At 37.0% G+C, this 13,833-nt stretch overlaps 1 protein-coding gene across 1 annotated transcript; it reads right to left on the bottom strand.

Annotated features, from left to right (window-relative positions):
- Positions 1 to 363: 363 nt before the first annotated feature.
- On the bottom strand, positions 364 to 13,514 carry LOC139727835 (uncharacterized). Its single transcript, XM_071638808.1, has 7 exons — positions 13,499 to 13,514; positions 6,458 to 6,534; positions 5,447 to 5,492; positions 4,656 to 4,826; positions 3,836 to 4,108; positions 2,170 to 2,389; positions 364 to 757 (listed from the first exon to the last, which is right to left on the bottom strand). The coding sequence occupies exons 1-7, from the start codon at positions 13,512 to 13,514 to the stop codon at positions 364 to 366; spliced, it is 1,197 nt and encodes a 398-aa protein (XP_071494909.1).
- Between the last annotated feature and the right edge of the window lie 319 nt (positions 13,515 to 13,833).

Below are 13,833 nucleotides of genomic sequence, written 5' to 3' on the forward strand. Positions count from 1 at the left end.
ATTGAGTGTTCCTAAGATGTTTCGCAAAATAACATCAACCATAGGCTGAAATTGTACTATTATGGAAACAATAAACCAATTTTACTCCTTTTTATACTCACTTATAACTCTCTTGTCTGATGGTGGGATGACATCAAGTTACTGGAGTATCTAAACAGAGCTATGCCTTACTTCACATTAGCATTGCTAGATTAAAAGCCATAGACGACAGACCAATTTTTCTATTAAAGCATTATGTGGTAGGCCCTATTTATCATCACTTCGTTGTTGTTGTTGTTGCTGCTGTTAATTTTTTTTTTTGGTGGGGGGTTGGGGCTAGGGGTTAGAGAACAACTTGACATTTATACATTTTCCATACAGAGCTCACATAGACATCCCATTCTGAATATTGGCACTATCAAGCGACTCGCCAAGTGACGTCGGCGCTACGTCAGGATGTAAACCGTCTACCATCGCGCGCGCTCTCAACGGATCAATGCGGACCCATACCAGGCACGTGTTCACAGGGCAGGCGGCGCCGTGCTTCTGTGCAAAGCTCAGCCAGATTGAAGGTAGTACTGTTTCTTGCTGCCGACTTTCGCGATATCGGCTTTTGATGTAGGCTTCGAACTCGACGAAATCGAAAACTTTCCTCACTTTGTCGTGTTCCAATTTCGATGACTCTTTTTTGGTTGTCTCGACATCGGACCAATAGACGTGCGCCTTGCACAGCCTTTTGACGAAGATGTTTCCGCTAGTATCGGAATATATTCTGACCCTGCGCATGAGTGAAGAGAAGAAAGATCACATCATTATGCTATGAGTGTACACATATTGTGCATCTAAAATATTGGTATACTTATTTTTGTATGTCACTATTGCATACGTCAGGATTTTTAACAATGGGTCAATGGTTTGGTAGCGCAAAATTGCACTCAGTCACCAGAACTCAGTTCGGAAAACCCTTACCCGCACTGTAGTTCACTATACCGACGACCGACGAGTGAATCCAAAAAAATTATTGTAAGTAACTTACAAAAGTATTCAGTGGCTTCTCCGAATAATTTTGTACGCATGCGTTCAAAACTCACGTTATCTTTGCGAGGTAAACACTGTGGTCAGGTTTTACCACGTGCTACTTGCGCCTGTGCCAAACTATCTCACGTATCCATTTCGCCTTCATGTTAAACGTAGGTTCGTTACACACACGTTTTGACTGACTTTGACTGAATAAGGTTTGAAGCAACAGCTACCAGTCTTACATGTCTTAACTGTTACAATTATCATACCTTCACGGGATCAGACTGCATCGACAGGTAGGGTCATATGCTTTCTTACTGGAATTATATGGAAAGTGGATCACTTCTAAGAACATTACGTAATCATGATGGTTATCACAGTTTCCATATTTTTCTTTAGTTTCCCCTATAGTTATTTCATGTATTGTCTTTCATATACATCAGTACTTGTCTGATAATAATGCATTGTCGATGTCTCTATACTTGCCTATATGTCTCTGCACTCTTGGGACATGCGCCTTTTAACATCATCTTTTTTTTCCCCCAAGATAAATGGTGCCATACAAATCCGATTATAATTAACAGCATATAACATATTTATATATTCCTGCACTTGTACCTCGAAATAATGTTCACATGTATGTGATTGCCTTTTGTACAGTATCTGTATGCATGCATTACGTTACAAGTATGATTAAAGGTTCCCGATTTTGTCATTTTAATTGTGTATTTCTTTGTATTTCTGTATATTTGTACAAGTGGACAAAATTAATTAAAACAAAATTGAAACTGGAACTGAATTACTGCAATCAAACATCCTTTTTTTTTCTAAGTTGATCCGATGTTTAATTTGTTTTCCTTTGGTAAAAAAACAAAACAAAACAACAACAAACAAAAAACACCAGGTTTATGTTACTGACCATTTCTTTCGATGTTAACTTTGTGTATGAAATCGAGTGAAAACAAATGGAATGAGATAAAGAACGCAACATAAGGAAATAATGCGTGTATATACGATATGGCTTTCTTTTGGATGTCCCTTTATACAGCACTTGTATCAACCAGGTGGGTGAGTCTCACCTCCCTGTATCAGCCTATGCTAGTACCTTCAGGCAGTCCCTAACTAAATGAGCTCAGAATGAGTTTGACAACAAAGTGTATCTAAACTTACCCTTCCAAACAGTTCTCGAGTATCTTCAGCGTAAGGCGCTTCTCCTTGCTATTCAGAAGATCTGCATGTGACGTCATAATTGGAACTTTCGTCGTCGTTGCAGGGGTCACCAGGTCACTGTCGTGGTCCTGAGATTGATAGTAAAGCGTGCAGTCTCTTTCCTTCTCCTTTTCGATCACCTGTTTTTTCCTGAACATGACCTTCACTTTAAAATCGTCGTCTGAGTGGGAACACACAAGTTTTAGAAAATTGTCTGGGTAAAACTTATCCGAAGTACAAGATCTACGCGCATATCAAAAACACAGTAAATATTTGTCTGAAAAAGATAGAAATTGTCTAAAGGAATTAATTCATCAGGCAAACTCTTCTTTTTTAATAGTTTCGATCCATTCAATCCTTTTCCCATTGGAAAGAACACCGAGTCCCACATTGTGTTCACAATGTGTTCACATAGTCGACTATGTGAAAACGCTCGAATTTAAAGGGATGGCACAGTATTGGTGGAGGGGAGGATTGGGCTTTTAACTTTTTGTGAGATACCAAGAAACCACTTCTGAAATGGTATACAGAGCATACCATTTTAAGAGGAATTCAGAGTTTATTTGATGAAAATCGGGTTTGGAATGACTGACTCATCCAAAATCAAAGTTAAACAAAGCAATTGTAATAAAAGATGGGTCCCACCTTTTATTAGGATTACTCTGTTTTGGGTATCTCAGCCATTTCAAAACCCATTTTCAATCTCAATCTCAATCTCAATAGTTTATTTAATCTCAATAGTTTATTTATTTCCATCATCACAAAGAAAAGAAAAGAAAAAGTTGACATAATCCAAAGTGATACAATTTTTTTTTCATTTCTCTTACACTCGTCCGATAAAGGATTTTTTTTCAATACAATATAAATTATACACGAATGATGTCGTAAAAAAGAAACAATGCACTTTGTCATGGCAACAAAAAGTTTTCATCAAATCAACGTTGAATTCCTCTTGAAATTACATGATATTTCATATTTTATAGGAGGTTTCTCATATTCTCACCAAAAATGTTAGAAACCTTAAGTTAGCTCTCAACCAAAACTATACAAATAATTCCACACTGTGGTGTGGGTTTTTCACAGAGAGCTCACATGGTAATGTTTTGTTTCACACTCTGAATCGATGACTCACAATGTGATCACAATATAGATTTAAAAGTGTGAAGCGATTTCACAGTGTTCACAATGTGTTAACGCTGTTTCACATTGTGTTTCACACAGTGAGACACTGTTCTTTCCACCATGACAGGGACTCAGGACCCCCTTTGTTTTATTGTATGGCTACCAAAGAGTCACGTTTTTTGCTTATTGCTGGCGACCATTCTGTATGAAGATTTATATAGCATCTAATCAAATCGCAGATGTACATGCGTATCCTAAAGAATGTGTTGAGATTTTACGAAGAAAGAATATGCTGTGTAAAAGTGTGTATTAAAGTGTTATATGATATTAGTGTTTATCGTTGAAATTGTAAAGCAACGTACGACGTACAGAGAATAAATTAATCGAATCATATGAAATTATACTTCTATGATTCGAGAGATCCCCAAAAGCTGCTTTTGCAAATGCCTTAGAATTACGTGATGCGAAAAAAATATGAGGTTTTTTCCCCCAATAGTCCACTTACAGAGTGGCAGGTTAAATTTTTCGGCATCGCTTGAAGTCGATGGTTCGGACCTTGTATTGTTGTCTCTCACCACCTGGGCCACCCCTGTCGGTCTGGGAGGTGCCTGGTTCTGGACTCGCACTGATGCTGCACTTGCAGTCGGCCCTGACGTCTGTCGTGGTTGAGCGGGCGACGGGAGTGGTACGGGCGCTTGCTGGCCTGTCCCTTCAGTAGTCCGAGGCAGTTCGACGTTAAATTGACCACCAACTACGTCCCCTTGCTCATTGTATTGATCTGTATCAAACAAAACAGGACGAGTCTTAGCTAATGACACGTGCATTTATTCCTTTTCAAGAAATCATGATCTGTAGTGACATTCTATCATTGTGAAATTTTGGGTTCCTTAGGCTCTAACCTTGGAATCATCACATAAAAGAATAATGCTTTTTGTCTAGCTTAATAAATTTACCACAATTCTGGCACTTTTGCGTTTTTGTATATCTGTTTTCATAACGGTGAGTACAAAATTTGATAAAAGGCAACCGTCTATGGACATGAAACTGTTGCCTTAAACCTTAAACCTTAAACCTTATGGAGCAGTGATCTTAAAATGCTAGGCTTGACTGTTTACTTCGGGTTACTAATCAACCGAGACGTAACTCTAGTGTTGTTTTCAGACCACTCAACATATCTAGGTAAATGTTCACTTCTTGGATAAGAAAGTTTCTTGCAATGACCCATTAGAAGCGAAAGCACCACTACCACCATCCCAACAACCAGCTTCACAAAACGAACAAAATGATCCCTAATAATTTCTAAACTATAATTGTCAAACAATCACCAGAAGTGTTCAGCAACAGGTTGCTGCTCTCTGAGGGATGCGAAGCCGTAATAGTCGCTGGTAAAGAAGATATCAGCTCAGCAAGATCCTGCTCACTGAACTCGGACTGGTGTTGGAGCTGTTCGAGGATAGACCTTTCGGGGCTCGCAATCCCCGCTGCGGATTCGCTACCTGGAGGCAGTAGAAGAATGATATCATCAGGGTGTTTCACTATATCAAAGTCTCATTTTTCTTTTCTGCCGTGAGAGATCATTCGTGAAACAGTTAATGATTCCAATTATAAAGATAAAAAAGTAAAGGCATAAGTGAATTGATTACAAGAGGGACATATGAATACAGTGGGCATATAACGCTGTGTGGTTTTCTGTGCCAGTCTGCACTTGAAAGAGCTGGAATAACATTCACTTGGTACCAGAGAAAGAAAGGGGTTGCATAATACATTGATATACAACCATCCTTTTGAAACTATAGATGCATTACGTTTTACAAAATCTATCCAAAATGACAACGTTACGACGAAAATGTACAAATCATATCTAAACATCACCATTTCCTTTCTTCTAAGGGCGAATATCCCTCCCCCCCCCCAAAAAAAAGGAGTAAATTGGAGGTTAATTCAAGAGGGGGAATTTAGGAAGGCGGTGTTGGTTACACTACTTTCAACGTTTTCAACGTTTTCACAGACTATGTGTCTTAGGCGTGATTTATTCAAAACACTGAATAATTCGGGTTTATTTACGTCGATGAAAGGCAAATTGTAGATCAGTAAATTGGTGAAGCAACCGGCTTACCATTGAGTGGGTCTGTTGGAAGACATCGGTCCGGACTGAACTCAAGCTGCAGCCACCGAAGGGTGTAAAACAAATACCTGTATACTTTAATCTCAGCGAGTCATGCATGCAATTTATACAAATTCTTGACCTGATTTCCAATGTCATGACATATTTGGAGTCATTATCATACACTTCAGCGCCTATATATTACATTGATATATATATATATATATATATATATAAGACAAACTTATAAACTCTTTCACTTTTCTGAAAAGGAAGAACAGTGAGAGGAATAGTGATGTCAAAGCTACGCAGCGTTTTCTCCTTCCTTTCTCATATCTCATTCTATTATACTTATATAATATACATATCATCATCATCATCATCAAAAACAAAATTGAAACCAAGTTCTTGCTGTATTCGCCAACAGTTTATTTTGGCATAAACTGTTGGTGAATACAGCATGAACTTGGTTTCAGTTTTGTTTTAGATGATATTATCACACCAACACGTGGACAAGTTACTCAATATGATAACTATATACATATATATATATATATATATATATATATATATATATATATATATACATATATATAATTTGATTTATAGTAGAATGACGGGATAGAGAAATGCACTTATTGCCAATCGGTATTTATTAAGATTCCAAATTTCCGAGGGCTACCGAAAATTTGAAATTTCAATAAACACCAATTGGGAATTAATGCATTCTCTATCGCGCGTCATTCCTTCTACTACTATTACTGCCGATACGCAGATCAGAAAAATATATATAATATATCATGCATATGTTTCTTTATAAGATGAAGGTATATAGTCATTTGTTTTGTATGTCATCATATGCGTGCCCAGTATACGAATGTTATCTATATCAGAAATGCAGAAACGCAAAAAGTTTGATTTCGTTTTTAGATACGCCACAGCCACCACGTTATATCAGTAAGCAAATCTCAAGTCAGTTTTTCCCACTTTAAAATTGATTACATTCGTACCGAGCTAACTCACCTGTAGATTACGTTCAAGTTCTTCCCAAAATTCCGATGATTCGCTTATCCGCCGATTGCCCATCTCGTCTGTAATGTCTGTTTTCGTGAAGATGATTAGCAATTTATTAGTTTTCGATATTTGATAAATTTACTTCACGCATCACGTGACAGATATTAGGACGCGTTAGATTTTCGCGACGCGGACGTTAAGACAAAAAAAAGGACAAACGAACAAGCCCTGTTCTGCTCAAGCGAAAAATGTGTTCAAAAATCGCTCATTATAAAGTCGATCTCGCGTGGTGATCGTCTGAGTTTTCACGAGTTGTGGGCTATTAATGCCCGCTCAAAATTCACAACACACAGAGCTATTTGATGCACTGATCCGATGGGGCCATTTTGTTAAAAAAAAAAAATGATATTTCCAGTTTTCATTCAAACGCAATTATGCTCGAGGTTCAAATCCTGATATATCTAATATCACTATTACGAAATTATGCAACCGGGAATAACATCATGTGTCAGACTTCAATGACAGAAACATTTAATTTTCCTCATTTTTTGTACACGATCAATGGCAAATTGTGAGGTTATGACATGGCCAGCTCACTCATTTGCATATTCTAATCCACTGTACAAGAAATGTCTGCGTATTTTAAAACAAACAAACAAACAAACAAATAAAAAGTCTTCGCGAAATCTAAAGCTACTTTGCAACATAATGCAGGGAGGGAGGAAAACGACCGACGCAATTGTCGTCTTAACGTCCGCGTCGTAAATCTAAAGCTCCCTGTTGATGAAGTAGAGAAAGACCGTCTCAGCAAGATCAATAGTTCATTTCGAGTGCATCATGCACTTATCGATGTATCACACTACCAAGCTATACACCCCACCCAAAAAAAAACATAAAACAAAACAAAAACAAAAACAATTAAAAGAAATGTATGAATGCAAATGTGATAAGAGGAAGTGGTCACTGAAATTACTTAATCCATAAAAAATCAATCAACAATTAATTAGTTTGAAGACAACACAGTCCATTTAGATGGCAGTAAAGTGCATGACACTATAAAATCTTATATATGATTAGGCAGGCGTTTTATAAACAGCTCTTTTTCTTTCCTCTTATGTGACATGTAGATACTTTCATACATCTGAATATATATATATATATATATATATATATACTGTATATATTTTTTTTTTGGGGGGGGTGGTTGATAATGACAAATTCTTCATAAATTAATTTGTTACATACAAGTAGAAACTTTTTATGAATCTATCAAAATGTTATCAAAGTAATTTATCTGTGAATTACTAATCCAAAGACAGGTTGGAAATTTTTCAAGCTATACCGGGTGTCCCAAAAAAAGCGGAACGGTGGATTTTCAGTACCTTGCGTTCTAAAAGTGCTATATTTTTTGACATCATTAGAAAGAGCATCTTCCGCAGAAGACCATGATACCAAAATCATTAAATTTGGTTCAGTACTTTTTATTCTACGCCAATTTCTGTAAATGCAGTCATTTTCAATTTTTTGCGACTTATCAGATAATAATTTGGGTGCGACACGCGTTCCATACTGTGAATTGTGTAAGCTCGTTGATCCATGTCAACAAAAGATAACGCTTCCATATTGGGAGCGCGCGCGCACACACACACACACACACACACACACACAGACACACACACACACACTGTTTTTTCCTGGCCCGTGCCGTGCTCAATGTGAAAGCTGTATCTTTTGTTGACATGGATCACCGAGCTTACACAATATTCACCGTATGGATAGCGTGTCGCACTCAAATTATTATCTCATAAGTCGCAAAAATCCGGCAAAATTTGACAATGACTGCATTTTCAGAAATTGGCGTAGAATAAAAAGTACTGAACCAAATGTAATGATTTTGGTATCATAGTCTTCTGCGGAAGATGCTCTTTCTAATGATGTCAAAAGATATATAACTTTTAGACCGCAAGGTACTGAAAATCCACCGTTCCGCTTTTTTTGGGACACCCGGTATAGGTAGCAGTGACGACTGACTGACGAGCGCGGAACAAGTTTATCACAGTGTTTATGTATGCAAATCGATTGCGTTCCGTGTTGACGGGATTCCTTCATATTTCGCAATGCCAAGGGACAAGGCAGGCACGGTTTGCGCAATCAACCGCTTTGCAACACGGGCTATTGCAACATCCGTGAGTAAGCTAGTCTCCCTTCAAGCTTTTTATTTTTTTACTGTGTATGATTGCTTCAACAGACTGGTCGAACTTAATGATACTTGTGGTTTTATTTTATCTTCTCAAAAGGTACCAAAATGAGAAATTCATATACACTTTTCCTCGTGTGTGTCTGATGTAAATCTCTTTATATATTAGCCGTAATTCAAGTTACTGAGAAAATTATTTTTTCCTTAAAGGGAAGATAAACCCCAAGAGCAATGTGGATTGAGTGAAAGCAGCAGCATTAGTAGAACACATCAGTGAAAGTTTGAGGAAAATCGGACAATCGATGCAAAAGTTATGAATTTTTAAAGTTTTGATGTTGGAACCGCTGGATGAGGAGACTACTAGAGGTTATGACGTATGAGTGGACAACAATACCAAGAAAATATAAAGAAAATTCTGCAAAAATCCATTTTTCATGAAAATTACAAATTCCATCAACTTGATATTGACATATGTTAAGGGTAGCAATTATTCCCCCTGCTTTCTGAAAGCGGTTGGTCCATTGCTCTTTCATAATTCTAGAAAAGTGAATTGTTGTTGAATTTCCTTTATATTTTCTTTGTATTGTTGTCCACTCATACGTCACATCCTCTAGTAGTCTCCTCATCCAGCGGTTCCAACACCAAAACTTTAAAAATTCATAACTTTTGCATCGATTGTCCGATTTTCCTCAAACTTTCACTGATGTGTTCTACTAATGTTGCTGCTTTCACTCAATCCACATTGTTCTTTGGGTTTACCTTCCCTTTAAGTTCATCATCTTTGCTGTCACAATTACATCATACTTGACTCTTTTTGAATGAAGTAATGTATATCTCTTGAAAGGCGACTTCCATAAGGAAAACATCATAATTGCGCTTGAAATAATCAACCAAATGGTCGTTACAGTTGTATAATTATCATTATTATTATCATATTTTGCAAACTATGGATTCTCAGCACGTGCTATCAAAGCAGTCACAAATTCATTTTTTTTTCATCCATTTATTTTTCCATCTGTAACAGAACTTGTAAATACATTGTTTTCTACATAAAACATAAGTACATGTATGTGTCAACATTACAAAATATGAAATGATATTTATGGTTGGAAAAAACACACACACACACAAAAAAAAACAACATTCTGAAGTTTAGTAAATGCAGGAGATGGGGAGGAATGCTGAAGAAGCAATGCTTGTAGAGTGCATTCCCCTCAAACAATATACACTTTATATCATTGATCTTATACTTTGTACACGAAATTAAATTTATAAAACGAATTACACAAACTACGAATAAAAATACTAGCCCTAGACAAACACCGCTGCAAAGCTGACACGGCTGAACTCATTCTCATTGCATACCATATTGAATATCAAGACTATCACTCATCGAAAAATTGGAGACGACTGAATTCGAGGCTAGGGTGTTGCGCAAGAATCTTCAGTCCTGGATGAGACCGAGTCACACGGAGAAGCACTGCTGCACTGTGATCCTGACTATAATGCTAGAGTTTGCATCATGATGTCATGCTTTCAGCGCGTCGAGAAAAGGTAAGAATGAATCGTCTGCCGGTAAGAGTCATCATTTGTTTGATTTTTGTTGACATTTCCTCATTAATATTATGGCCTTTCCCTTTGTTACTGTCTGTAGAATAAATAGGACAATGATGGCAACGCCCTATTTATTTTAATGAATATGATTTGCATCTGAACGAGAAATTCTTGAATGCCTGTATTACTAATACTCAAAACCCTCCTAAAGTTTGTTTGCTGTTTGGGTGATATCAACAAGTTATACGGAGCATTGAGTTTCCACAGTCAACAATGTATCAGTTTTGTTGTTGTTGTTGTTGTTGTTGTTGTTGTTGTTGTTGTTATAATCGTTCTGGTGTGCACCCACTGACTGAGGGAGTACATAATCCAGGAGTTATGTTTAACAACTACCGTCGTTTTTATATTTGATTATTGTCAAATAATCTAATTATCATATGATACATAGTTATATGAATGATGTGATTATGATATGATTGTGATGTGCGTGATAAAGTTTCAATTCACATTTCCTTAAAAAAGGGGAGGGGGTCGGCGTTAATTGACCAGTGAAATGATAAGTTATACGACGTCCGCATTGTCCATCATGATCACAATCTACAGCTGGCCATTAACGATTTCGTGCAATGCAGTCCGTAATAAAGGGGAAATAATACGCGTTCCTATACGATAGCACTGAATTAAAGTAATAAAGTAAATAAACTCCTGATTAAATTTTCATATCTATAGTTATCTTAAAAGAATTTTTCTTAAACTGTATAAAGTACAGTCAAGTCAGTTAACATGTTACCATGTGATAAGGGCATATTTCTAGATGTGACACTTCTTAATTCATTACAACTGTGTATAAAGCATTATATGCGCCAACCTATGGGATTATAATTGGTAGGCACCAATTGTGACCGGACCCACTAAAGAAACATGTTTACTTTTTGTGTTTTCGTATTCAAATAGATTTGCGCAAAGAAAAACTTTTTTTTTTTTTGTATTTTCTTTTGAGCGTGATATGACGAAATCGTGTTCTTGATTCTGTGCGTATTTTGCTTATCTGTTTATTTATGTATTCATGTATGGTATATTCATATATATAAATATAAATATAATTATATATATATATATATATATATATACATACATATATTGTATATTTATATATTTATCTATTTATTGAATGCCTTTCCCTTGCAGAGAATACCAGTCCCGCTGGTCTTTGTTTGAATTAGGCGACAGGACTAAATCCTGTCTGGGCCCGTGTCGGAGGAAAAACTGAAAGGTTGTCACCACGCAGGGGAGGCTATAGTAATGATAGGAGCGATCAAACAAACCTCTTCAACTCTTCTGACAAAGTCCAATTTTGATATTTAGCATTATGAAGAAGTATAGTCCTTAGCAAACTTTTTTTTTTTTAATTCTGTCATAATCGCTCGGACTTGAAAAGTTCATGAAACGAACCTGTAGCTGCGCTGTTTCGTTTTGCTCCAGCAGGTTATTGTCAAAGTTTGTGACCAAAAGACTAAGTCTTGGGTTTCCCCACCGTAACGTATATGGGTGAGTTGCTACGAAGCTGGTGTTGTTAAGTTTTACGCATGATTACAGATTAAATCATTTATATTGAAATCGCTGGAGAGATTTGCTATTTCATAATTATGAGAGGTTGTGAGAGACCATGAAAAATCACTCAAGAGAATACTAAAGAAAAATTGCAATCAAAATGGGTGCAGGTAAGTAAAAAAAATATATCTGTGTTTACCTTTGTGCGCTCCAAGCGATTAAAATCTAAACTTGCTATGAATGACGGAATTGTTTTTGGCTTGGGTTATTTTCAGATGGAGATATGCACGTGGCGCATACACTTACAGATGTCTTCAATAATATTGTATCATGAAAGGAGCTGCTCTTTCACAATTCTCAGATTTTCTTTTTTTTTGCTATTTTTGTTTTGGGTTCTGTTTTCCCAACCCCAATACCTAACTAGCTGATACGATCTTTAAAAACCATCATTCTCTCTGTTGCCATGGCAACTCGAAATATCGGAAGCGCAGCGTGTTCCTCTGTCAAACAAAGAGGAAGCTGTCACGGGGGCTTGCTATGATTGGGCTCTGAACATTGTTTTCCGCAGGCTGCCTACTGTGCCTATATTAAATGGAGCCACGAACAATGCATAATCTCTCCCTCTCTCTCTCTCTCTCTCTCTCTCTCTCTCTCTCTCTCTCTCTCTCTCTCTCTATATATATATATATATATATATTGGATATGTATATATATATCATAGAGATATTAACATTTTGATATTGAATATTTAATTTTGATACGTATTTAATATTGAATGTTGAAAACTTATTTTAGTATCGTATATTAATATCATATTAATGTAAATGCAGGTACACTGTAATTGGAAATCATACTGTATCATACATGATGAAGTGTACTGTGCTTAACCTTTTCCAGTTTTGTTTACCTCAGGCAGGAAAGAAGACCACAATAAGTTCACACCTGACTGCTTGCCTTATCATCATCATGGGCAAAACCTTTGGAATCTTGGTCTCGAATTAGCTGAGTGATATGGTATAGTGTTTGTTTAATCTCAAACCGATATGACTGATGTTCCCGCTGTGCAAGCTGCCCTTTAGACTTACAGCATATGTCTCGATCTTTGGCACTCTTTTAAGCGATCAACTTAAGAATTCAACATCAACATTCCATAGAGTTGATGGTGAATTAAGTGTAACTACTACAAAGAGAACTACAATTAATTAACTACAATCAAACTAACTACAATTAGAAGTTAGGGAATAGTACGCAGAGATAAAGACGTCGGAGGTAAAACTGCCATATTATAGGCATAACATGATAGAGATAAAGACCTTACCCATAAAAAAAATAATGAAATATCTGGAAAACCGCTAAATGCATCCCCAATCTCAAGTGAGCTTTCATTCCAACTCCTCTCTCAAGAACAGACACCCCTGGCCAACATAGACCATGTCCCTATATCAGAGGAGCTGTCACTCTCGATTCCCCAGTCTACCTCTATAACTTTCATTCTATAGATCGGTAATCATGTAAAGCACGATTTACGGCCTAGACACGATAGTAAAAGACGCTGATTTTTCAGAACGTAAACCGATCAAAAAAAAAGAAAAAAGAAAAAGTGAAGTGGCAATTAAGTAACGAATTCACAAGACACAAGACATGGGCAGCATAAAGCTTTGAGTAACGGGAGTTGAACACCGTTATCGCTAATTAGTTAGGATATCGCTATCGATGAAGTAAGATGATGTAGGTCTACTCGTACTCACCTTGGGCCGCCGCCATGATGCCAGCAAAAACTTCACAGTAAAATAACGATCACTGCCTCTAAATGTGACAAAAGATATACAGGAAAAGAGCTCGTTGCCTTAAGATACTCGTCTTTTTCTAAAATCCCAGAAATTTGAGCGCGGGTCTGACCGAAAATCAGCTGAGGTTGTCTGAAAGAAATCAAAGGACTTCCTCGATCGTCCCCTTTGTAGCTTGGTTTTGTGGGCATGGAATCAAGCGAACTGACGGACGTCTCTGATGTGTTCTTCGTGTGTTGTCTGTGTGTGCGATTCGTTGATCACAGGATTGAACGCGTGTAGGGCCTATGCAAAGA

This window comes from Diadema antillarum, unplaced genomic scaffold (genome assembly GCF_040938485.1).
Source record: "Diadema antillarum isolate AM-2024a unplaced genomic scaffold, OU_Dant_1.0 seq00000156_RagTag, whole genome shotgun sequence".
Classification (NCBI taxonomy): domain Eukaryota; kingdom Metazoa; phylum Echinodermata; class Echinoidea; order Diadematoida; family Diadematidae; genus Diadema; species Diadema antillarum.

Bases quoted from the DNA above. Each gene is read 5' to 3' on its own strand.
- LOC139727835 (XM_071638808.1), bottom strand. The intron at 5,493-6,457 runs GTGAGTTAGCTC...CGGTGGCTGCAG, and splicing joins AACTTGAACGTAATCTACAG to CTTGAGTTCAGTCCGGACCG. The intron at 4,109-4,655 runs GTGATTGTTTGA...TGTTTGATACAG, and splicing joins CCTGTTGCTGAACACTTCTG to ATCAATACAATGAGCAAGGG.